We start from the raw sequence: 23675 nt of genomic DNA, 5'->3' as shown, positions 1-23675 counted from the left end.
TTAAAAGGTTTGTATGGAACCATAAAAGATCCCAAAACACCAAAGCAATCCTGAGGAAAAAGAGTAAAGTCAATGGTATCACACTGACTTCAACTTATACTACAGAACCACAATAATCAAAACAGTATGGTATTGGCAGAAAAACTGACATACAGAGCAGTGGAACAGAATCGAGAGCCCAGAAATAAAACCACATATATATGGACAAATAATCTATGACAAAGGAGCCAGAAACACACCATGGAGAAAAGAAAGCCTTTTCAATAAATAATGCTGGGAAAATTGGAAAGACAAATGCAAAAGAATGAAACTTGAGTACAGTTTGTCGCCTTGCAAAAAAAATTAATTCAAACTGGATTAAAGACTTAAATATAAGATCTGAAACAAGAAATTACATAAAAGAAACAGGTACTAAGCTCATAGACCTTGGCTGTAGAGAAGAATTTATTAATTTGACCCAATGGCAAGGGAAATAAAGGCAAAAATAAATAAATGGGACTATATTAAACTAAAAAGCTTCTGCAGAGCAAAAGAAAGTGACAACAAATCAAACAGGCAGGCAACTAAATGAAAGATGATATTTGCAAACAGCAGCTCTGATAAGAGGTTAATATCCAAAACGTATAAAGAAGTCACAAAAGTCAGCAACAAACAAGCAAGTGATCTAATTGGAAAATGAGAGAAGACCTAAACAGGCACTTATTCTAAGAGGACATACAAATGGCCAACAGATATATGAAAAGATGCTCATCATCACCAGCTATTTAAGAAATGCAAACCAAAACTACAATGAGATACCACCTCACATCACCTGTTAGATTGGCTATTATCAACAAGATTGATAATAACTAGTGTTGGAGAGACTGTGGAGAAAAAGGAACCCTCATTCCCTGCTGGTGAAAATGCAAATTAGTACAACCATTATGGGAGAAAGTATGATGGTTCCTCAAAAAATTATGAATTGAATTACCATATGACCTAGCATTTTCTCTACTGCATATCTATCTCACATAATCAAAAACCTTGGTGAGTAAAGACACATGTACCCTCATGTTCATCGCAGCATTATTCACAGTTGCCAAGATGTGGAAATAACCAAAGTGTCCCTCAATAGAGGATTAGATAGAGAAGTGGTACATATATTTATATATACAATGGAATACTACTCAGCCATAAGAAATGACATATGGCCATTTATAATTTGGATGAACCTTGAAAAAATTATACTGAGTGAAATAAGTAAATCAGCAAAAGCTAAGAACTGTATAATTTTGCACATACGTGGGATATAAAACTGAATCTTATGGATATAGATAAAAGTGAAGTGATTTCCAGGGGGTGGAGATGTGGGGGGGGGGCGTGTGGAAAAGAGTATAAAGAGGGCCATATATAAGGTGACGGAAAATGATTGACTTTGGATGATGGGTGTACAACAGAATCAACAGTTCAAATGCTATAGAAATGTTTATGTGACTACGTACTCTTATTGATGTATGTCACCATGTCAAAGAGGTAAAAGAGCTCTGTACTGAAAACTACAGGCACTAATGAAAAACACAAAGAAGACACTAATAAATACAAAGGTATTCCTTGTTCATCGATTGGAAAATATTGTTAAATGTCTATACTACTCAATGCCATTCAATTTCAAGGGAATCCCTATCAAAATTTCAATGGCATTTTTTTTCCTTACATAGTATAAAAAATTTTCTAAAATTTGTATGGAACTACAAAACAAACAAACAAACAAACAAACAAAACACAAATACTCAAAGAACCCTGAGAAAGAAGAACAAAGCAGGAGGTGTCATACCTCCTGCCTTCATGCTATATTACAACACTAAGGTAATAAAACAGTACAGAATTGACATTAAAGAAAAAGACATATTGCCAATGGATGGAACTCAGAGACCTGAATTAAGCCCATGCATATATGGTTGTTGTGTATAAAACTGTCCAAACTATGGAAAATTTTTATAAAAATTTATTTGAGCCCAAATGATTACATATGCTGGGTAGCAGGATTTCAAATTCTTCAGAAAATAACAGTTTTGCAGCTCATTTTATGCCTCTTTTCTCTCTCTCTTCCTTACTCTCTCTCTCTAAAATCAGAGGAAAAATTAAAAACAACTTACTGGGGTATTTTTTGATATTCAGTGGTTGGCAAACTCATTAGTCAACAGAGCCAAATATCAACAGTTCAGCGATTGAAATTTCTTTTGAGAGCCAAATTATTTATTTATTTATTCATTTTAGAGAGGAGAGGGAGAGACAGAGACAGAGAGAGAGAAGGGGGGAGGAGCTGGAAGCATCAACTCCCATATGTGCCTTGACCGGGCAAGCCTGGGGTTTCGAACCGGCGACCTCAGCATTTCCAGGTCGATGCTTTATTCACTGCGCCACCACAGGTCAGATCGAGAGCCAAAATTTTTAAACTTAAACCATATAGGGAGGTACATTCCTTATCGAGGTAGCGCCCGCATGTGGTGTTTTGTGGAAGAGCCACACTCAAAGGGCCAAAGAGCCACATGTGGTTCGCGAGCTGCAGTTTGCTGACCAGCGAATTATATGGGTTAAATTTATACAATACCGTATGTCAATTATATCTTAATAAAATTGAAAAAAATATGTTAAATCTTGAGATTAAGGAAGGGAGAAATAAGATCAGGATCAGAATGTAAGAGAGTTAAAAAGATTATGTGCTCTCTTGAGGCTGATTGTGCTTATTTTAAAGATATGCTAACCTAGATGTTCCGAAACTATGGACAGGGCTTGCTGAAGACAAAGATAAATCTGTTAGTTAAAAGTTATATGACTGGGGCAGGACTATCCCCCATGACCTGCCCAGTTAAGAATTTATGATTGTGTCATCCTGTGAGGTTACTTTTCATTGAACCCACCCTTTTTTCTGTCCACAACATAATTGAAGTATCTCCCTGTAAGTTCCTCTAATAAAATCAGTTCTAATCATAGAATCCCTTTCTTTATCCACATGGTCAAATAATATTTCACAAGAGAGTCAAGGATACTCACTGGAGATAAGACAGTCTCATCTCTTCAATAAATAGCACTGAGAAAATTCAATATCTGTGTGTAAGAGAATGAAACTAGACCCATTTCTTACACAACTCATAAAAATTAACTTGAAATTAATTAAAGACTCAGTGGTAAGCCTGGAATTTATAAACCTCTTTGAATAAAACATGGAGAGAAAAAAATACTTGACATTTGGTTTTGGCAATGATTTTTTGGATATAAGTCCTAAAATAAAAGTGACAATAATGAGAAACAAATAAGTAGGACTACATCAAACTAAAATGCTTCTGCAGAACAAAAAAAGAAATCTACAAAATGAAAAGACAACCTATGGATTGGATAAAAAGAGATATTTGCAAATCATATAAAGGGTTAGTATCCAAAATATAGGGAGCACACTCGCGCCTTTCCTTACCTCCTTCCCCCGCGCACATTTTCCTTGTCTCTTTCTCCTAAATTCCATGGGCCCTTCTTTTGGCTTTGTAAATTGTTCCTGAGTCCATTTCTTCTACAGCTCATTTCTTCTACCTCTATGACTTTCTAAATAAACTTTTTGTCATTGTTTGGAAAAAATATCTTGTACAACTCAATAGCAAAAACGAACAAATGGACAAAGAACCTGAATTGACACTTTTACAAGAACATGTAGGAATGGCTAACAGGTACATGAAAAGGTGCTCAATCACAATCACTATGAAAACTCAAATCAAAACCACAAAAAGATAGCACTTCACACCTGTCAGAATGGTTATCATCAAAAACACAAGAGATAAATGCTGGGAAGGATGTGGAGAAAAAGAAAAATCTTAATATACTGTCAACATGGAAAAGTCCAGATGGTATTATGCTGAGTGAAATTGTAACAGAAAATGAAAAACATATAATTTTTATACAATATATACTAACCAGAATTGAATGTACTAACAAACTCACCAGTCTGTTGGAATAAAAAAAAGAACAAAATTTTTTTTGCTAACAACCTCTATTTTAGCTTCTGTTTAGTGCATAGTAGGGACCAGCAGTTCCAGTTCTTGTCCAGAAAGGAGCTGACTGAACACAAGCAATTTGGCTGGTGCAGAAAGATTCAACATGCTTACACCAAGACCTTTGTTGCACCAGCAAGAACACTGCTTATGTGTCCCCACTTCCCTCTCTCTCCTTATAAAAGCCATCAGTTTGATCAGAGATGATAAAATGAGTTTTAGGACAGAAGCCAGCCATCCTAGGTCGCTGGCCATCAGGGTTGCTGCCACCTGAATAAACCTCTTTCCTTTTCACGGGTGCTTGTCTCACAAGTATTGACTTTTGACACAACAGGCAGCCAAAACCGTGTTCAGTAACCAAGTAAGTCAGCCAGAGAGAGACAAATACTATATGATTTTTCTTTATATGTAAAATCTAAAAAACAAAATAAATGAACAAACAACAACAACAATAAAAAACAAAATCATTAATACAGAGAACAAACTGATTGTTGCCAGATTTGAGGAGGGATTCAGAGGCTGGCTGAAAACGGTGAAGGAATTAAAAAGTACAAATTGGAAGTTACAGAATTGTCACGGGATTTAAGTTACAACATAGGGAATATACTCAATAATATTGAAATACCTATGTATGGTTTCAGGTAGGTACTAGACTTATTGGAGAAATCATTCATAAATTATATAAATGTCTAACCATTATGCTATACACCTAAAACTAATATAATATTGGATGACAATAGTAGATGAAAAGAAAAAATTATAATTAAAAATGCTATGAAGCATGGCCTGTGGTGTCACTGTGGATAGAGTGTTGACCTGGAATGCTGAGGTTGCCAGTTCAAAACCCTGGGCTTGGCCCTGGCCAGTTTGCTCAGTGGTAGAGTGTCGGCCTGGCATGCAGGAGTCCCAGGTTTGATTTCCGGCCAGGGCACACAGGAGAAGCACCCATCTGTTTCTCCACCCCTCCCCCTCTCCTCCCTCTCTGTCTCTCTCTTCCCCTCCCGCAGCCAAGGCTCCATTGGAGCAAAGTTGGCCCGGGCGCTGAGGATGGCTCCGTGGCCTCTGCCTCAGGCGCTAGAATGGCTCTGGTTGTGACAGAGCAATGCCCCAGATGGGCAGAACATCGTCCCCTGGTGGGCATGCTGGGTGGATTCCAATCAGGCGCACGGGAGTCTGTCTGACTGCCTCCTGTTTCCAACTTCAGAAAAATACCAATACTACTGATATGGAGAATTCTGAAAAGAAACTCTTCTGGGAAAAGAAAAATTTGGGTTGAAGATCCTCACTGAAATTTAAATAGTGATGACAGACAGGCCATCATGGGGTTTTAGCTGGGCACCATGAAGAGGTCTAGTTACAGATATAAAATTGAGAGCCAAGGTATAGATACAGTAAGGTCGTCAAGTTGTGTCTTAAAACCTAATTGAGGCAAAAATGGAAAATCTCTTTTCTTTGTGGAGTCTCAGTCAGAAGCCCAGTATTCTAAATCTTAAACTAGATTTAAAATCTATTTCATCTTATTCTGTCAGTATTAGCAATAATGTTTACCTTACCTTAATACTTTTTTCTTTCACTTTTTTCTCTATTACAGAGTAGACATCTTACTATATAATAGACATTTGTGGCTTTAGGCACTGGAAATTAAACACTAGATGATGGAAGAATAGAGACTAGGGCCTGACCAGGCAGTAGTGCAGTGGATAGAGCATTGAACTGGGATGTGGATGACACTGGTTCAAAACTCCGAATTCACCAGCTTGAGCGAGGGCTCTTCGGGTTTGAGTGCGGGCTCACTACCTTGAGCACAGGGTCACTGTCTTGAGCATGCGATCACAGACATTACCCCATCATGGCTGGCTTGAGTCCAAAGATCGCTGGCTGGAAGCCCAAGGTTGCTGGTTTAGCCCAAGGTTGCTGGCTTGAGCAAGGGGTACTCGCTCTGCTGTAGCCCCATCCCTCCAGGTCAACACACATATGAAAAAGCAGTCAATGTACAACTAAGATGCCGCAACGAAGACTGGATGCTTCTTATCTCTCTGCCTTCCTGTCTGTCTGTCCCTATCTGTCTCTCTCTCTCTCTGCCTTTCTCACAAAAAAAGGATAAATTATAAAACAATATTCTTACAGAGACACAAAACGTGCTTTTGAAGCATAAGGCCAAACTCCACTTCTGCCATACTATGAAGAATCCTTTCTCTTCTTCAGGTTGACACTTTTTCAACTTGCTTAAATCATTTTAGTTTTTTGTTTTGTTTTGTTTGTGTGGCTTTTTTACAGTAAATACCTTTATTACAGAATATTTCTACTCAGACTTTGCAACCTAATTCTGTTTCTATTCAGTATCAACTCCTTTTCCCATTGAATCTCATTTTAAATATACTTCTCAAAGTGCTGAGACACTTAATTACTCATTTGCGGTTAAGTAATGGTGGCTGCCCCTAGTTGTAAAGATGAGTTTTCAGACCAGTAGCAACAATATCATCTGGAAACTTGTCAGAAATATAGTTCTCTGGCCCTGCATCAGGCCTAAGGAATCCGAAATCCAGTTATATACCACATTTTCTGGGTGGTTTGATGTCTATTAAATTTTAGAATTTCTGTTCTGGATATTTAATTTCTAACCCCACCCCCACCCCATAGATGGGGTACTAACTCTGTTTTTGACAAGGGGAGAATTCTGAGATGCTCTACATTAAATTACAGCAGCCAGAGAGGGAGAGAGAGAAACAGAACTATGTATTAGCAGTTAATGGCTGCTGGCCAACTTATGAAAAGCTGCTCACATTCCTTCCACGTTTGTTGAAATTTTGGATTATTTTTCAGGTGGCTATTTCTGCAGATTATTTTGGCCAGACACCATCAACTCTACCAGCTTCCCTTCTTGCTTACATGTGACCGCTGTCCAGAGCCATTTCACAAGAGTGGAGATCTCTTTTTGCAACTCTGTGCCTATACCAGAGCTGGCCTGGCTTAACTTTCCCCACCTCCTTTGCCTATAGCCAATGTAAATTCTGTCAGACAACTTGAGTCTTTCTCCCCCCTTTACCCACTTATGTATAAACAACGGACATATTGTCTTTCATGTTCTTTAAAATGTCTTTCTTTTTGACTAGCGTTTTTGGTTTAAAAATTTTCTTGGAGGAGGTAAAAGAGGGTAAAGTGGGGATAAAAGGCGATGGAAGGAAGACTTGAAATTACATTACAATATACAGATGTTGCATTATAGAATTGCACACCTGAAACCAATATATTTTTATTAATGTCACCTCAATAAAGTCAATAAAAAATAAATAAAACCTTTCTTAAAGACTTGCAGCCTTGGGGTTTAAATTTTTTTGACACATTCCTTAAGTATTCATCATTGAATTCGTAGCCTACATCGAGTTTTCATTTTATTTTTATTTAATGTCAATTGATGCCTGACAAAGTAGACCACATATGAACTTATGTGAAAAACAACACTTGGAGGCTGACCCTCGGGTAAGGTTACCAGCCCAGGATTCCCCCACCGATGGCCAACGGTGTGACCTGATAAAAGACTGCTTTGCAGGATCCAGAGTCCCATCAAGGAAACTGAACTGTCAGCACAGCACCCGTTCGGACTAATAGGTCTGCAGTGTCCCCGCCCACTCAGGTTCACAACCCACTTGGACCCAGAAAACGCGAGTGGCAGAGAAGCCTCGCCCCACTCCTTAGTACCCTCCAATCGCAGCGCGCGCTATGACGCACAGAGCCGAGAGGGAGGTGCATTCAGAGAAGCCCCGCCCCTCGCCCAATCGCCCGCCAATTGCGCCTTCCGGTGCGCCTTGGTGATGTGATGCGACTTCAGGGCGGCGGACCTCGCCAGTTCAGCGCTCTCGGAGATGCCTGGTGGCGGTTACTGTCGCCGTCCGAAGGTAAGCGGAGAGCCTGTAACCGATGAGGCGCGGTCTCCAGCGGTCGTCCGGGAGCTCCGTGGGCCAGCGCGTCCTGCTCGGTTTTCCACCCCATCCACCTGTCCGGCGGGGCGCAGTGCACACGTGTTTAGCCCCAGCCTGATAAGGGTGGAAAGTGGGTCTATGCTGATGGGGGTCTCTGGCAAAGCTCCATCGCGGGGGTTCCGTCTGTGAGCGTGTACAGAGCCTTCGTCGTGGAGTACGGCTCCTGAGCTCAGTCTCCTGCCAAAGTGTGCGAACTGAGGGAGTCGTGCCCACTAGTCGGAGGTGGATAGAGATCAGGGAGCCTGTTGGAGCTGTGGAGAGAAGAACCATTTCCCTGGGTAAGATGTGGGGTCGCAGGCATAGGGGTGACGGAAGTGAGAGGCACTGGATGGAGTTGAGTCTGGAACAAGCGTGTGATTTTTTTATTTTTTGCCCGCTCAGGTGTTTGGTAGTTCTTTGTTTCTGTTTGACTCCGGTGTACACACCAAGACAGCGGTGAATACTGTAATGGCACTGCTGTCATTTTTCCCTCCAGTATCTGTTGCTGTTCTTTTCATTCCATCCTAAACTTTTAAACAATCTCCCTCTTCTGCTTCAGTGGGTGCAGAGACTGAAGTTAACTGCTGCCAGTCCGTTACACCAACTTCTGTTACATTGTCCTGTCACGGAGTGTGTGTATAGACTATATTTCATGAATGCTATTTAAAATATTGTACATGCACACCTTTTTTACCCTGTGAATTGTTTTTGCTCTGGCATGTGTCCTGTGCTGTTTTAAAGCTATTTCTAAGTTTCTTGCTTACAAATATGTTTAAATACAGTGCCTGCTTTCTTGACTAATCCTTCTTTTAGCCAAAAAGCTTCCTGAGAAAATAGTCCACATATACTGATTCAACTTCCTTGTCACTACCATCTTTCTTGTTTCTGGAATATTATTAATTGTCACATACACAGTCAATTTTGTAACTTGGTCTTAGGAAGTAAAAGAAATCTATATCAAACATAGATTGTAAGACTGTAAGACATTATCGATTGTAAGACTTCCTGATTTCAGAAATAGTTAACATGTGGGAAGAAAATAGTATGAAATTGTTAAATCTATATAAATTATTTATTTGGTTACTGTTGGGCAGATAAAATATATTATGCTCACTTTGTTAAAGATGGAACTGCCCACATGGAAGCCCGTTGCCTAGGTGATTGTATTAATGTGTGTTGGGGGTGGGCTGTGGGCAGGCAGGATCCTTGTAGCCCAGGGCTTGGTTTTAGGACTAAGCCTTTCCCACCCTTTTTGATGTGGGGTGGTGCAATCGCATCAAGCCTCAGATAAATAACTTTGTATCAGAGACTTCCTTGCTTGCTTATTGGATTAAAGGTTTTGAATCTACACTATAAAGTGGGGCAGACCCGGGAGCTTGCTCTCTCTGGGTTCCTGAGATTAGCATTAGAGAGGAGAGCAGAGAAAGGCCAAGTGAAGGATGGCAGGAGAAGCAGCCAAGATGGCAGAGTGTTGAAGGAAAAGCCAGTTTGTGCAGAGTTTGTGTAGGGAGAAGGAAGGAGATGGGGAACAGAGGTGAATAAGTCTAGTGAGCCAAAAACCTTTGATTCTAGGAAACTCGGATAAGTCAGTAGCTTTGTGAGCACTGAATGAGTGGGTTTTGGAGCCCAGTGTGTGTTTTTACTTGCCCGCTGGGTGCAAGCTAGGATTAAAGATGATGGCCCACCAGTTTTTGGCTCTGTTGTTTCTTTACCCACGGTCCGAATCCAAAGCGAACTGCATGGGCCAGGCGGCTGTGATGGTGGCCCTGGTTACTGGCTTTCCATTTGGCGTAGTCTGTGGCAGGATTTGATACAGATCGGCAAGGAGCCACCACCACCTCTGAGCAGTGGAGTAGAGGACTGGCTGCTTTTATGGTTCCCCATGGCTGTCCTTTTGGGGACTGTAGGCTGGCAGACATTTACAGCCATGTGTGAGGAACCTGAGAGCTCTGTGGAAGAGGCTGCCCTGGACCTGCAAACTGAGCAGTGGAAGGAGCTGGAGGAAACATGGGAGAAACAGATGCTGACCCCGGAGCTGGAGGAAGCATTGGAGGAGGAGGCCGACTAGGTTTAGAGATTCACCTGGAAATGGAGCAGCCACTAGAGGAGGAATCAGAGGTTCGTGAGTTACAGCTTGCCTTGGACATTATGGAGAGCCAGCAGTGGCAGGAGGCCGGGGCCAGAGCTTCAAGGTCTGCTGAGCAGAAGGCGGTGGCAGCCCGGGGCTTGAGCCCGGCAGCAAGGAGCTGGTGTTTTCAGTTCCTCTTCAGAGGATGAGGAGAGTCGGGCTGGAGTTGCAATCTGCAGTCTCCAGAAGATGAGAGCCCAGCAGCAAGGAGTACTTGCTATGTCCCTGGTAGGTCTCAATTTGGGGACATAGGGGTGAATGCCATCATGTTCTCCCGAGCAGAGATGGAAATGCTGACTGCCATTGCCACGTGCTCCTCCTTGGGACAGTGTAAGACCTGCCAGGACGGCAGGAATGAGGGAGGTGACTGACGCCCCATGTGCTTGGACTGATTCCTGGACTACAACCAGAGTGGGCACTGGCTCCTTTGTTGGATTGACTTACCGGATTTTGGACAATGTGAAATACCCTGATAGGGGTGGGGGGCGGCTTAGCTGGAGGCCATTCCCTGACCCAGGAAGCTTTCCCCATGTCTAGAAAGAAGGCCGAGGACGTTTTGCGCTTTTGGCAAAGTGCTCAGAGATTGGTGAAATGTACCTTTGTAATTGTTGAAATTGTATGATTTGGCCATGTTGTTGTAATTTGTGTAATCTACCTAATTTCCTTGCACGGGGATGCTGGTGGTGTAGATTGTGGGTAGTAAAGTGATCATAGGGGTGGATTGTTGGGCAGATAAAATATATCTTCATTAAAGATGGCGCTGCCCACGTGGAAGCCCGTCGCCCAGGTGATTGCTCGGGATGCGCGTGATTGTATTAATGTGTGTTGGGGTGGGCTGTGGGCAGGCAGGATCCTTGTAGCCTAGGGCTTGGTTTTAGGACTAAGCCTTTCCCACCCTTTTTGATGTGGGGTGGTGCACTCTCATGAGGAATCCCATTATGCCTCAAATAAGTGACTTTGTATCAGAGACTTCCTTGTTTGCATATTGGATTAAAGGTTTTGGTTTCTACACTATAAAGTGGGGCAGACCGGGAGCACGCTCGCACACTATAAAGTGGGGCAGACCGGGAGCGCGCTTGCACTCTCTCTCTCTCTCTCTGTTCCTGAGATTAGCATTAGAGAGGAGAGCAGAGAAAAGCCACGTGGAGGAGAGCAGTAGCAGCCAAGATGGCAGAGTGCTGAAGGAGAAGCCAGTTAGTGCAGAGTTTGTGCAGGAGAAGGAAGGAGATGGGGAACAGAGATGAAAAAAGCTAGTGAGCTAGAAACCTTGATTCTAGGTGTTGGGCAGATAAAATATATTATGCTCACTTTGTTAAAGGTGGCTCTGCCCACGTGGAAACCTGTCTGCCAGGTGATGATATTAGTAGCCCTTATGCTTGGAATGGGCGTAATTATATCGATATTAATGGGCGGACTGGCTGTGGGCAGGCAGGATCCTTGTAGCCTGGGGCTTGGTTTTAGGATTAAGTCTTTCCCACCCTTTGTGATGTGGGGTGGACTTTGTATCAGAGACTTCCCTATTTTGTATATTGGATTAAAGGTTTGATTTCTACACTATAAAGGGGGGCAGACCGGGAGCTTGCTCTCTCAGTTCCTGAGATTAGCATTAGAGAGGAGAGCAGAGAAAGACCACGTGGAGGAGGCCAGGAGAAGCAGCCAAGATATGGAGTGTTGAGTGACAGCCAGTTTGTGCAGAGTTTGTGCAGGGAGAAGGAAGGAGATGGGGAACAGAGGTGAATAAGTCTGGTGAGCTAGAAACCCTTGATTCTAGGAAACTTGGATAAAGTCAGTAGCTTTGTGAGCACTGAATGAGTGGGTTTTGGAGCCCAGTGTGTGTTTTTACTTGCCCACCAGGTGCAAGCTAGGATTAAAGATGATGGCCCACCAGTTCTTGGCTCCATTGTTTCATTACCGTCTCTCTGAATCTAATGTGAACCTGCATGTGAATGGCCACGATGGCGGCTCCTGGCCTTATAGACAGGAAGGGAGGGAGATGAGAAGCATCAACTCGTAGTTGCAGCACTTTAGTTGATCGTTGGTTCTCATAGGTTTCCTGACCTTAGGATGAGGGGGCTCTCCAGTTGAGCCACCAACCCTTTGCTCAAGCCAGCCAGCCACCTTAGGGTTTAAGTCAGTGACCATGGAGTCACATGATTCCATGCTCAAGCAGGCAATCTTGGGGTTTCCAACCTGAGTTCTCAGCATCCCAGGTCGACGCTCTATCCACTGCACCACTGGCCAAGGTTTTTTTGTTTGTTTTTTTTTAATTTCTTTTTATTGATTTTTGGATGGGCTTTGACTGGGGATTGAACCTGCAACCTCATCCTGTTGGATGACACTCTAACCAACCAAGCTCCTGGCCAGGGCCTATTTATTGATTGATTTTAGAGAGAGAGAAAGGGAAAGAGCGAGCGAGAGAGAAACATTGATTTGTTCCACTTATTTATGTATTCATTGGTTGATTCTTGGATATGTCCTGACCAGGGGATTGAACCAACAACCTTGGTGTATCAGGACAATGCTCTTACCAACTAAGCTACCTGGCCAGGGCTGGGTCTGCTTTTATTAGGGCCCCAGGGTGGGGTGTCTAGGGTTATCTTGGATCACTCTGTATTGGCTACTTTAAAACAAGAGTGGAAATTCTGGCACCAGAAGGGATAAGTGGGGTCACTCAAATGGTTAGTTATCAAAAGATTAGTCAGGACTTTCTGAAAGAGTGACGTTTGTGGGAGGGGATAGCCTAATTTCTTGTTTAGCTGCTACCTAAACATATAGCTGGCCATATATTTATTCAAGATGGAAGTCTTCCGAAATGGATGTCCTGCTAATCAAACGCTTAATATTTTGACTTGATACTCACTTCTGCCATCTTTATTTTATCAGTTTTTCAAGACCTTAACAATTTTCAGTAGTTCTCTTAGTTATCTATTACTGTGTCAGATTGTCTTAAACTGAAGTAGTTTAAGACAAAAGTTCTTTTCTCATTCAATTTTTGTGTGGTAGGGATCTGGGAATGGCTCAACTGGATCGTTCTAATTCAGGTTCCCCACAAGTTTTAGTCAAATTATAGGTCACTAAAACGAGAAGATTTACTTCCATGCTTACCTATGCGCTTGTTGGCAAGTGTCAGTTCCTTGTCACTTCCATAGTGCAGTCCCAGTGTAGCAACTGGCTCTCCCAAGGGCAAGAGTGAGGGAGCAACTGAGAAAGAGGCCCTGGTGTTTTTTATAACAATCTCATAAGTGACATTTCTGTCCTAATCTATCCATCACATAGATCAACCTGCTACAGTGTGAGAGGCGAGTATAGAGGATGTGAATGCCAAAAGATAGGGATCACAGGGAGCCATCCTGGAGGCTGGCCACACAATAGTTTTGCCCTAGGAATTTCTTTTTTTTCATTTCTGTCACCCTAGGTCAGGCTCAGAGTACTTCATGCTCAGAATGTTTATGTGATACTAGGTAGCATGCTCCCATTTTTTGAGATGACTTTCCATTAGATGCCACTTTAATTTTATTGTTAGTCTTCTGCTTGTCATTTTGCTTATTATTGGCTACATAATTTATTTTGGATTTACCTGTGCTAAGTGCTTTATATGTATTGCCTTGTTCAATTCTTTCACCAATCCTGTGAAATTGGTACTATTGTTAGTCTCATATTATGGATGAGAAAACTGAGGCACAGCAGACAGGTTAAGTACTTTCCCCGAGGTCACATAAGCAATTGAGTGAAGAAGTCAGGATTTATATCCAGATAATCAACTGCAGATTTTGCTTCTGTTCAGGCTCTCCTAGCCTGTTATTTAGTTTTCATAATGCAGCCGTGTTGTAGTCCTTAACTTTACAACTTCATTCATTATTTATCCTCTAGATCAGGGGTCTCAAACTCGCGGGCCGCATGCGGCCCGCCGAACAATTTTGTACTGATTTTTTTTTGTTTTCAACTGCAGTGAGAAAAGTGTTGCGTAACAGTTGCCTTTTGTAGACCTAGTGCGGCCCGCCGAAGGGCTGTGATCTTGCTCTGCGGCCCACATGCTGAGTTGAGTTTGAGACCCCTGCTCTAGATAAAGTAAACTACTATTTTTTTTTTTTTTTTCTTTTTCATTTTTCTGAAGCTGGAAACAGGGAGAGACAGTCAGACAGACTCCCGCATGCGCCCGACCGGGATCCACCCGGCACGCCCACCAGGGGCGATGCTCTGCCCACCAGGGGGCGATGCTCTGCCCATCCTGGGCGTCGCCATGTTGCGACCAGAGCCACTCTAGCGCCTGAGGCAGAGGCCACAGAGCCATCCCCAGCGCCCGGGCCATCTTTGCTCCAATGGAGCCTTGGCTGCGGGAGGGGAAGAGAGAGACAGAGAGGAAAGCACGGCGGAGGGGTGGAGAAGCAAATGGGCGCTTCTCCTGTGTGCCCTGGCCGGGAATCGAACCCGGGTCCTCCGCACGCTTAAACTACTATTTTTGCTGTACTTTTTTGTCTCTTGTTATTTGCTCCTGCTCTTGGTTTGGAATAATGCCATTTCTCCCATTTCTGCTCATTGAAACCTTAATCATCTGTCAAGGCCCATCTCAATTTCCTTCTTTTCCCTAATCTTCCTAGTTGTAAATTAACTTAATTCTGCATTCATTTATATTATTTTTTCCTAACTTCATGTCTTGTATTAGGTTTACTTGTGTCTATGTTTTTATTCCCTTATAATGTAGACATTGTATGATCAAGGACTCTGCCTTTACCCCTATCTCCCAGAGCACCTGACATAATCCCTTGTACATATTAGGTAATGTAATAAGTATTTGATGTATGAATGAAAGGAGAACTAGTTAAGAAGCTTTACAAGTATTCTAGGTATGAAGAAACATGGGCAAATAACTTGGTCAGAAGACTTGGGTTTGACCTCAGCTCCTCAACTAGCTAAATGTGCATTTTTGGACAAGTTAGTAGATCTTTCCGGATTCTTAAGATGAAAGCTGATATGGTTAAGGACTTAAGTGGTAGAATTGTGAATATTATTGGGAAAGAACTGAATTGCGAGTTTATACAAGTAAGATGAGATTTAGGCGCCTGAAATGGAAAGATATAGAGGACGATCAGTGGTAACTCCGAGGTTGAACCTGTGATTGTGAAAAAAGGGAAGGCTGGGGAGAATTAGTTGCTTCTTACATGAATTAGAGTATACAGATAAGTGAAATTTAAGCCCCAGGAAGAAATTAGGGCTGTCAGTTGTTAAAAGGCTGGGAGTATTTTAATTCTTTCCTCCCTCCTGCCTTTGCTCCTTCATTGTTCCTTAAACTCTGTGATTCTTACTTTCTCTTTCTGCTTTCTGTTTTCCCTTTCCTTGCTAAATTGCCGGGAGGGACCACAAATAACTTCCTTTCTCTACCAGTTGCTTTGCTTTTGAGATTTCTAGATCCTCCCCTCACTCTCACGGTTCCTTTTGCCTCCTCAGACTGGATTTAGCTTTTCTCTTCTCAGCCCTCTTTTCCCAGTGAAATACTGTATCTTAGCAAGATAATAAAAGAAATAAAGGGTAATTATATTTTTCTGATGACACTTTCTTTAATCCTTTGAGTCCTCATCACGAAAACTTATTTATGGTGTTTCTTACATAATGGCAAGGACATGGTAGATAGTGATTAAGTACAATATATACAGTAGTCCCTTCCTTGTCTGTGTTAAAACTACCTTGTAGTCAACTGCAGTCTAAAAATAGCAAATGGAAAATTCCAGAAATAAACAGTTTATAAGTTTTAAATCATACACGCATTCTGTGTAGTGTGATGAAATCTTGCCTCACCCTGTTCTGTCTTGCCCGGGATGTGAATTGTTCCTATATGGGGTATTAGTAGTGTATATGCTACCTGTCCATCATCACTTAGTAGCCTTCTCGGTTAGCCTATCAACTGTCATGATACTACAGTTCTTATATTCAGGTAAACCTTATTTTACTTAATCGTGGTCCCAAGGCACAAGAGTAATAGTGAAGCTGGCATTTTGGATATGCCAAAGAGAAGCCATAAAGTGTTTCAAGTGAAAAGATTATGTATAGGGAAAACAAAAAACAGTTTTAGGCATCCACTGAGAGCCATAGATAGGGCTACCGACTGTCAGTTTGAATTGAGTTTTACACAGGCTGCTTTTCAAATGAAAGTGTTTTCTTTTTCAAGAAAGGGAAATACTTTGCTTCTTTGAAGCAGGAGGGAAGAGACCAATGAAGAAAGTAAGGACCTTTTCTATCCTGTAATGATTAGATTACAGAAAAGGTTTAATTTTAGAGAAATGGAACATTTTTTTCTCTAAGACTATAGGGAAGAAGGATGATTTTTAATCTTGGTGATGATGTGATGACTTACGGTGGTGACATGGAGATTTAAAGGGAAATGGAGATGTAGAGCTCAAGTTTTTATGTAACTGTGTGTAGGTATGTGTATATAAGTATGTGTGTGAGAGTAGAGGGGTAGAAAAGGATTGAATGTTTACCAGCATTAACCACATTGACCAAGGATGGGTAAGAAGGGGGCTGCTCTTATTTTGAGATCTTCTGTTGTAGCACTGTTGATAGGTAGTGGGTAAAGGAGTTGGTAAAAGGGTAGAGTGCAGAATGGCAGGGGAGACTCAGCTGGTGGTACTTTTGTGTGGAAGTGCATATGACAGTTATTAAGAACTTTTGTTTCCTCGCCGGTTGGCTCAGCGGTAGAGTGTCGGCCCGGCATGTGGAAGTCCCGGGTTCGATTCCTGGTTAGGGCACACAGGAGAAGCACCCATCTGCTTCTCCACCCTTCCCCCTATCTTTCATCTCTATTTCTCTCTTCCCCTCCCACAGCCAGGGCTCCACTGGAGCAAAGTTGGCCCGGACACTGAGGATGGCTCCATGGCTTCTGCCTCCAGTGCTAGAATGGCTCCGGCTGCAATAGAGCAATGCCCCAGATGGGCAGAGCATCACCCCCTGGTGAGCATGCCAGGTGGATCCCGGTCAGGCACATGAGAGAATCTGACTGCCTGCCTCTACCTGCTTCTAATTTCAGAAAAATACACACACACAAAAAAAATCTAAAAAACTTTTGTTAAGGTGAGATAATGCAGAATCAGTAGCTAGAATTTTTATTTCTGGAATTAAACATGCATGGGGGGAAATTTTGACATGTTATTAGCTCTCTGACTAGGGCAATGTACCTAACATCTCTCAGTTGTAGTTTCTTTGTCTATAAAATAGGAGTAATACTTATCTTGCAGGGTGATAAGAATGCATGAGATGATGTACTGAGCACATAAGCACTCAGTGTAAATCAGGGGTCTCAAACTTGGGCCCACGGGCCGCATGCGGCCCGCCCACCAATTTTGTGCGGCCCGCAGACTGGCCCGCAGACTAATCCACGAAGTTTTATTAGTCTGCGGGCCGCACAAAATTGGTGGGCGGGCCGCGAGTTTGAGACCCCTGGTGTAAATAATAATGAAAACAGTTAATAAACACCGTGATAATGAAATCAATTTTTGTATGAGTCAGCTCGGCATGTGAATGTCCTAGGTTCAATTCCCAGTCAGGGCACACAGGAGAAGTGACTATCTGCTTCTCAACCCCTCCCCCTCCCTCTCTCTCTTTCTCTCTTCCTTTCTCGCAACCATGGCTCGATTGGTTCAAGTGCGTTGTCTCCAAGCTCCGAGGATGACACTGTGGAACCTCCACCTCTGGTGATAAAAGTAGCCCAGTTGCGAGCATAGCCCCAGGTGGGCAGAGAATCAGCCCCAGACAGGGGTTGCACCGGTAGATCCTGGTTAGGGAGCATGCAGGAGTCTGTCTTTCTATCCCCCATCCTCTCACTTGGAAACAAAAAGAAAAAAAGAACTTTTTTTTTTTTTGGATGAGGAACAAGGTGTCATACATCCTATACTAATTTGCTTCCACATTTCCAGTGTGGAGGAAATGGGGCCACATACTAACCCTGACAAGCTCGGGAGAGGCCTGCATGGTGGGCCTACAAACTCACGGACTGAAAGTAACCACATGGGACGGTCTGAATATAAATATTCATAACTAAAAGTGGGTTGTGGTAGGTAGTCACATCCTAGGCCTAAAGCTTTCTTTTCTTCTTTTTTTAATTTAGAAATTAAATTTAATGGGGTGACATTGATCAGTAAGAGTGCATAAGATTCAGGTGAACATTTCCATAGCATTTGAACTGTTGATTGTGTTGTGTGTCTGTCACCCAAAGGTAAATCATTTTGTGTCACCGTATATTTGTCCCTCTTTACCTCTCTCTGCCTAGTAACCACTTAACTTTTATCTGTGTCAATGAGTCTCAGTTTTATATCCCACCAATATATATATGAAATTGCATAGTTCTTTGCTTTTTCTGATTTACTTATTTCGTTTTAGTATAATGTTCTCAGGTTCCGTTCATGTTGATATAAATGGGGTATGTTGTCATTTCTTATGATTGAGTAGTATTCCATTGTATATATGTACCACATCTTCTTTATCCAGTCCTCTATCAAAGGACCCTATGGATGTTTCCATGTATTGGCTACCATGAACAGTGCTGTGATGAACGTGGGAGTGCATTTGTTTTTCCATACAAATGTTTTCTACTTTTTCAGGTAAATACCTGGTAAAGGGGTTGCTGGATCATATAATAATTCAGTTCTTAATTTTCTGAGGTACCACAGTACTTGATTTCATAATGGCTGTATTAGTTTACATTCCCGCCAGCAGTGAATGAGGATTCCCTTTTCTCCACAATCTCTCCAAAACTTATTACCTGTCTTGTTGATAATAGGGAATCTAACAGGTGTGAGGTGCTATCTCATTGTAGTTTTGATTACATTTCTCTAATAGCTAGTGAAGGTAGGCATCTTTTCATATATCTATTGGCCTTTTGTATGTTTTATTGGAAGAAGTATCTGTTCAGGTCCATTCCCATTTTTAAATTGGATTGTTTGCTTGTTTGTTGCTGAACTTTATGAGTTCTTTATACATTTTGATATTAACCCCTTGTCAGACCTGTTGTTTGTGAATATCATCTCCCATTTAGTTGGTTGTCTTTTTGTTTTGTTGTTAGTTTCTCTTTCTGTGCAGAAGCTTTTTAGCCCTTTGAGTAGTACGAACGTTCATGTACGTCCTCGTGCCTGCTGACCATCCAGAGTTCAATCAATTTATTTTAAAAATGTGTAAGGCAACAATTAAAAAAGGCAAATGTATGTTCTTGTTTCCATAAGTTGGTTATCAAACAAACATGATTTTAAGTTAAAAAACTAACTGTAACTAATTTAATTTTTTGAAAAAAAAAAAAACCTGACTCCCTGGGGGTCTGCGAGCTTGAAAAAAACTCACTACTCAAAGGGTTAATTTGATATAGTTCCATTCATTCATTTTTGCCTTTATTTCCCTTACCTTTGGGGTCAAATTCATAAATTGTTCTCTATGGCCAAGGTGCGTAAGTTTAGTACCTATGTTTCCTTTTATGTAATTTATTTTTTCTGATCTTATATTTAGGTCTTTGATCCATTTTGAATTAATTTCTGTTTAGAGGGACAAACTGTAGTCATGATTCAGTCTTTAGCATGTGGCATTTCAATTTTTCAAGCACCATTTCTTGAATAGGATCTTTTTTCTCCATTGTGTGTTTTTGGCTTCTTTGTCAAAGATTATTTGTCTATATATATGTGGTTATATTTCTGGGCTCTCGATTCTGTTCCATTGGTCTGTATATCTGTTTTTCTGCCAATACCATGCTGTTTTGAGTATCAAAGTTCTGTAATATAATTTGAAGTCAGGTAGTATGATACTTCTGGCTTCATTCTTTTTTCCTCAGGATTGCTTTGGCTATTCGGACTCTTATGATTGCATACAAATCTGGTGATGTTTTATTTCTATTTCTTTAAAAAGTAACATTGGTATTTTGTTGGCGATTGCATTAAATATATACATTGCTTTGGATAATATGTCCATTTTAACTATGTTAAATATTCCAACCCATGAACATGGAATATTTTTTTCATTTCATTGTATCTTTTTCAATTTTTTCAATAATGTCTTGTACCTTTTAGTATATAGGGCCTTCAAATTTTCTTAAGTTTTTATTCCTAGGTACATTATTTTTTTGTTGTCGCAATTGTAAAAAGAATTGTTTTAATTCATTTTCTGAAGTTTCATTATTGGTATATAGGAAGGCAGTGGACTTTTGTATATTGATTTTGTATCCAGGAACCTTGACTGTATTGGTTTACTGTTTCTGACAGTATTTTGGTGGAGTCTTTGGGATTTTATATATACAGGATCAATGATCTGCAAAAAGTGGTAACTTCTTTCCTGATATGGAGGCCTTTTATTTCTTTCTCTTTCCTGATGGCTCTGGCTAAAGCTTCGAGAACTATGTTGAATAAAAGTGGAGAGGTGGGTAGCCTTGTCTTGTTCCTGATTTTACAGGAAAAGCCTTCATTTTTAAATAAAATATGTATTTCCGATGGCTGTAGGCGACCCCTGTGTTTTGGTCATTCGACCCCCGCCGGGATCGCGACCCACAGGTTGAGAACCGCTGATTTAAAGTATGATATTGGCTGATGGTTTGTCATATATGGCCTTTATTATGTTGAGGTACTTTCCTTCTATTCTGATTTTATTGTTATAAACATAAAGGAATGTTGTATCTTATCAAATGCCTTGTTAGCTTCTAATGATAGGATCATATGATTTTTGTTCTTGTTTTATTGATGTATATTATTTTGATCAATTTTCCTATGTTGAACCTGGAATGTTCAACATAGGAAAATGTTCATTCCTTGTGCTCCTGGAATGAATCCCACTTGATCGTGATGTATTATTTTTTTAATATTTTGTTTTATTTGATTTTCTAGTATTTTGTTTAGGATTTTGGCCTTTGTATTCCTTTTTTCTGTTGTCCTTGCCAGGTTTTGGTATCAGGGTATGTAGGGCTCATAAAATGTATTGGGGAGTATTACTTCTTCTTCTGTTTTTTGGAAGACTTTGAGAACACTAGGTACCAAATCTTCTGTGAATGATAGAATTCACCAGTGTAGCTGTTTGATCATGGAGTTTTGTTTTTTGGGGAGGTATTTGATAGTTGTTTCTATTTTCTCCCTGCTTATGGGGCTATTTAGATTTTCCACTTCTTCATCACTCAGTCTAGGAAGATTGCATAGTTCTAGGAATTTATCCATTTCCTCTAGGTTGCTGAATTTGGTAGCATATACTCTTTCATAATCTACTATGATCCTCTGTATATCTATGATGTCTGGTAATTTCTCTTTCATTTTGGATTTTATGAGTCCTTCCTCTTTTTTCCTTAGAGAGCAAGTAGTTTGTTGATTTTATTGATCTTTTCAAAGAACAAGCTCCTTGTAATAATTTTTTTGATAGTTTTTTTGTTCTCTTTCATTTAGTTCTGCTGCCATTTCTACAGTTCCCTTTCTTTTGCTGACTTTGGTTTTCCTTCGTTCTTATTTTTCTAGTTCCTTAATATGTGATGTTAGGTGTTTACTTGGGGTCTGTCTTGTTTCTAGATATAAGCCTGTAATTATATAAACTTCCCTCGTATTACTGCTTTTGCTGCATCCCAGAAATTTTGATTGGTTGTGTTGTCATTTTTATTTGTCTGTATATATATTTTGATCTGTGCTTTTATTTATTCTTTGACCCATTTTTTAGATGTATGTTGTTTAATTTCCACATTGTTGTGAATTTCTTTATTTCTTTTTTGCAGTTGAATTCTAATTTCTAAGCCTTATGGTCAGAAAATATACTTGGCATAATTTCTATCTTCCTGAATTTGTTGATTTTAGTTTTCTGTCCCAGCATGTGGTCTGTCCTGTGGATTGTTCCATGCACACTGGGCAATGATGTATAATCTGACATTTTGGGATGAAATTTCTTATAAATGTTTATTATGTTCTTTTTGTTTAGACTGTGGTTTAAGATTGATATTTCTTTATTGATTATATGCTTGGATGATCTATCTAAAGCCGTCATTGGTGTGTTGAAATCTCCAGGTATGATTGTGTTTTTGTCTGCTTCTATTTTTAGATCAGTTAGTAGATGTCTTATATATTTTGGTGCTCCCATGTTTGGTGCATATATATTAAGAAGAGTTGTGTCTTCTTGATACAGTGTCTTCTTTATCATTATGAAATGTCCATCTGGTTACCTTTGTTGTCTTGATGTCAGCATTATCAGATATGGGTATGGCTACACCTGCTTTTCTTTAAATATTGTTTGCTTGGAGTATTGTTTTCCCAACCCTTCAGTTTGAATCTACTTTTTGTCTTTGCAGCTTACATGTGTCTCTTGAAGTCAGCATATGTTTGGATTTTGATTTTTGATCTAATCTGCTACTCTGTGCCTCTTTATTGGTGAGTTCAGTCCACTTACATTAGAGTAATTATTGACACTTGAGGATTTCCTATAGACATTTTATGTTTGGTTTTCTGGTAGCTCAGTGTGCCTTGTCTTTTTTGTTTCTTTCAGTTGTTTTTGTTTGGTGGTGTTCCATACTTCCTTTTTAAAGCTGTTGTTCAGTGGTGGCTTTTTCGTGGGTGAGTACCATTAGGTTACTAAGAAAAAAATGCTCATATATACAAAAATCCTTTGTCTTATTTAGTGCTTTTGTACTCGATCCTCCTTTGCTACTTCAGACCTTTAACCTTTCCCCTTTTATGTTATTGTTTTCACAGATTATCCTTGTTTTTATGGTGAACCTTGTTGGAGCTTTTTTTGTAATTTTGATTTGTTTGGATTTTTTTCTGGTCGAATAACCCCCCAAGTATTTCCTGTAGTGGGGTTTTCTGGGGAGAAATTCCCTCAGCTTCTGTATGTCTTTAAAAAGTTTTATTTCTCCTTTGTATTTGAATTATAACTTTGATGGATATAGTATTTTTGCTGATAATTCTTGTCTTTCACTATTTTGTATGTTTGGGTCCACGCTCTTCTGACTGGTAGTGTTTCTGCTGCAAAGTATGATGATAACCTAATGGGTTCTCCTTTATATGTTATGTTCTTCTTTTTCCTAGTTGCCTTGAGGATTCTTTTATTGTCATTGATTTTTGACAATTTTATTAAGATGTACCTTGGAGTAGGTCTGTTTCAGTTGCAGTAACTTGACATTCTATTTACTTCTTGGATTTGAGGCTCTAAGTCTTTCCATAGGCTTGTAAAATTTCATCAATTGTTTGTTTGAATAGGCTCTCCGTTCCCTTCCCCCATCTTCATGTGATATACCCTTTTTTTTTATATTGCTCTTTCTGATGGAGTTAGACAAATCTTGTAGAGCTCTCTCAGTTTTTTTAAATTTGTGAGTCTTTTCTCCTATTTTCTCTGTAACATCTCTAGTTGCCTGTCTTCGATGTCACTGATACTTTTCTCTATCTGATCTGTTCTATTAGCTAAACTTGCCACCTCAGTCTCCAGTTCACATATTGAGTTCTTCATTTGTTTTTAAAGTTTCAGTCCTCTTGGTGTAAATTATTTGTTTTGTTCATTAATTTGTTTTCTGAGCTGATTAAGTTGTATAGTGGTGTTTTCTAGATCTCGTTGAGTATTTTCAGAACTTTAATTTTGAATTCT

At 40.4% G+C, this 23675-nt stretch overlaps 1 protein-coding gene across 2 annotated transcripts in view; it reads left to right on the top strand.

Annotated features, from left to right (window-relative positions):
* The first annotated feature begins 7819 nt into the window (after nucleotides 1-7819).
* SPIDR (scaffold protein involved in DNA repair) overlaps nucleotides 7820-23675 on the top strand; it is a 425527-nt gene continuing 409671 nt past the window's right edge. Inside the window, exon 1 of one of the 2 annotated variants that reach the window (XM_066379095.1) lies at nucleotides 7820-7915. In XM_066379095.1, the coding sequence (XP_066235192.1) occupies nucleotides 7883-7915 (33 nt within the window). In that variant the 5' untranslated portion in view covers nucleotides 7820-7882. The remainder of the gene's footprint in view (nucleotides 7916-23675) is intronic. The other variant, XM_066379093.1, reaches the window with a different exon arrangement.

This window comes from Saccopteryx leptura, chromosome 3, assembly GCF_036850995.1.
Source record: "Saccopteryx leptura isolate mSacLep1 chromosome 3, mSacLep1_pri_phased_curated, whole genome shotgun sequence".
NCBI classification, from domain to species: Eukaryota; Metazoa; Chordata; class Mammalia; order Chiroptera; family Emballonuridae; genus Saccopteryx; species Saccopteryx leptura.
Note: the sequence above shows the minus strand (reverse complement) of the source record. Positions and strands in the feature narration are given on the sequence as shown.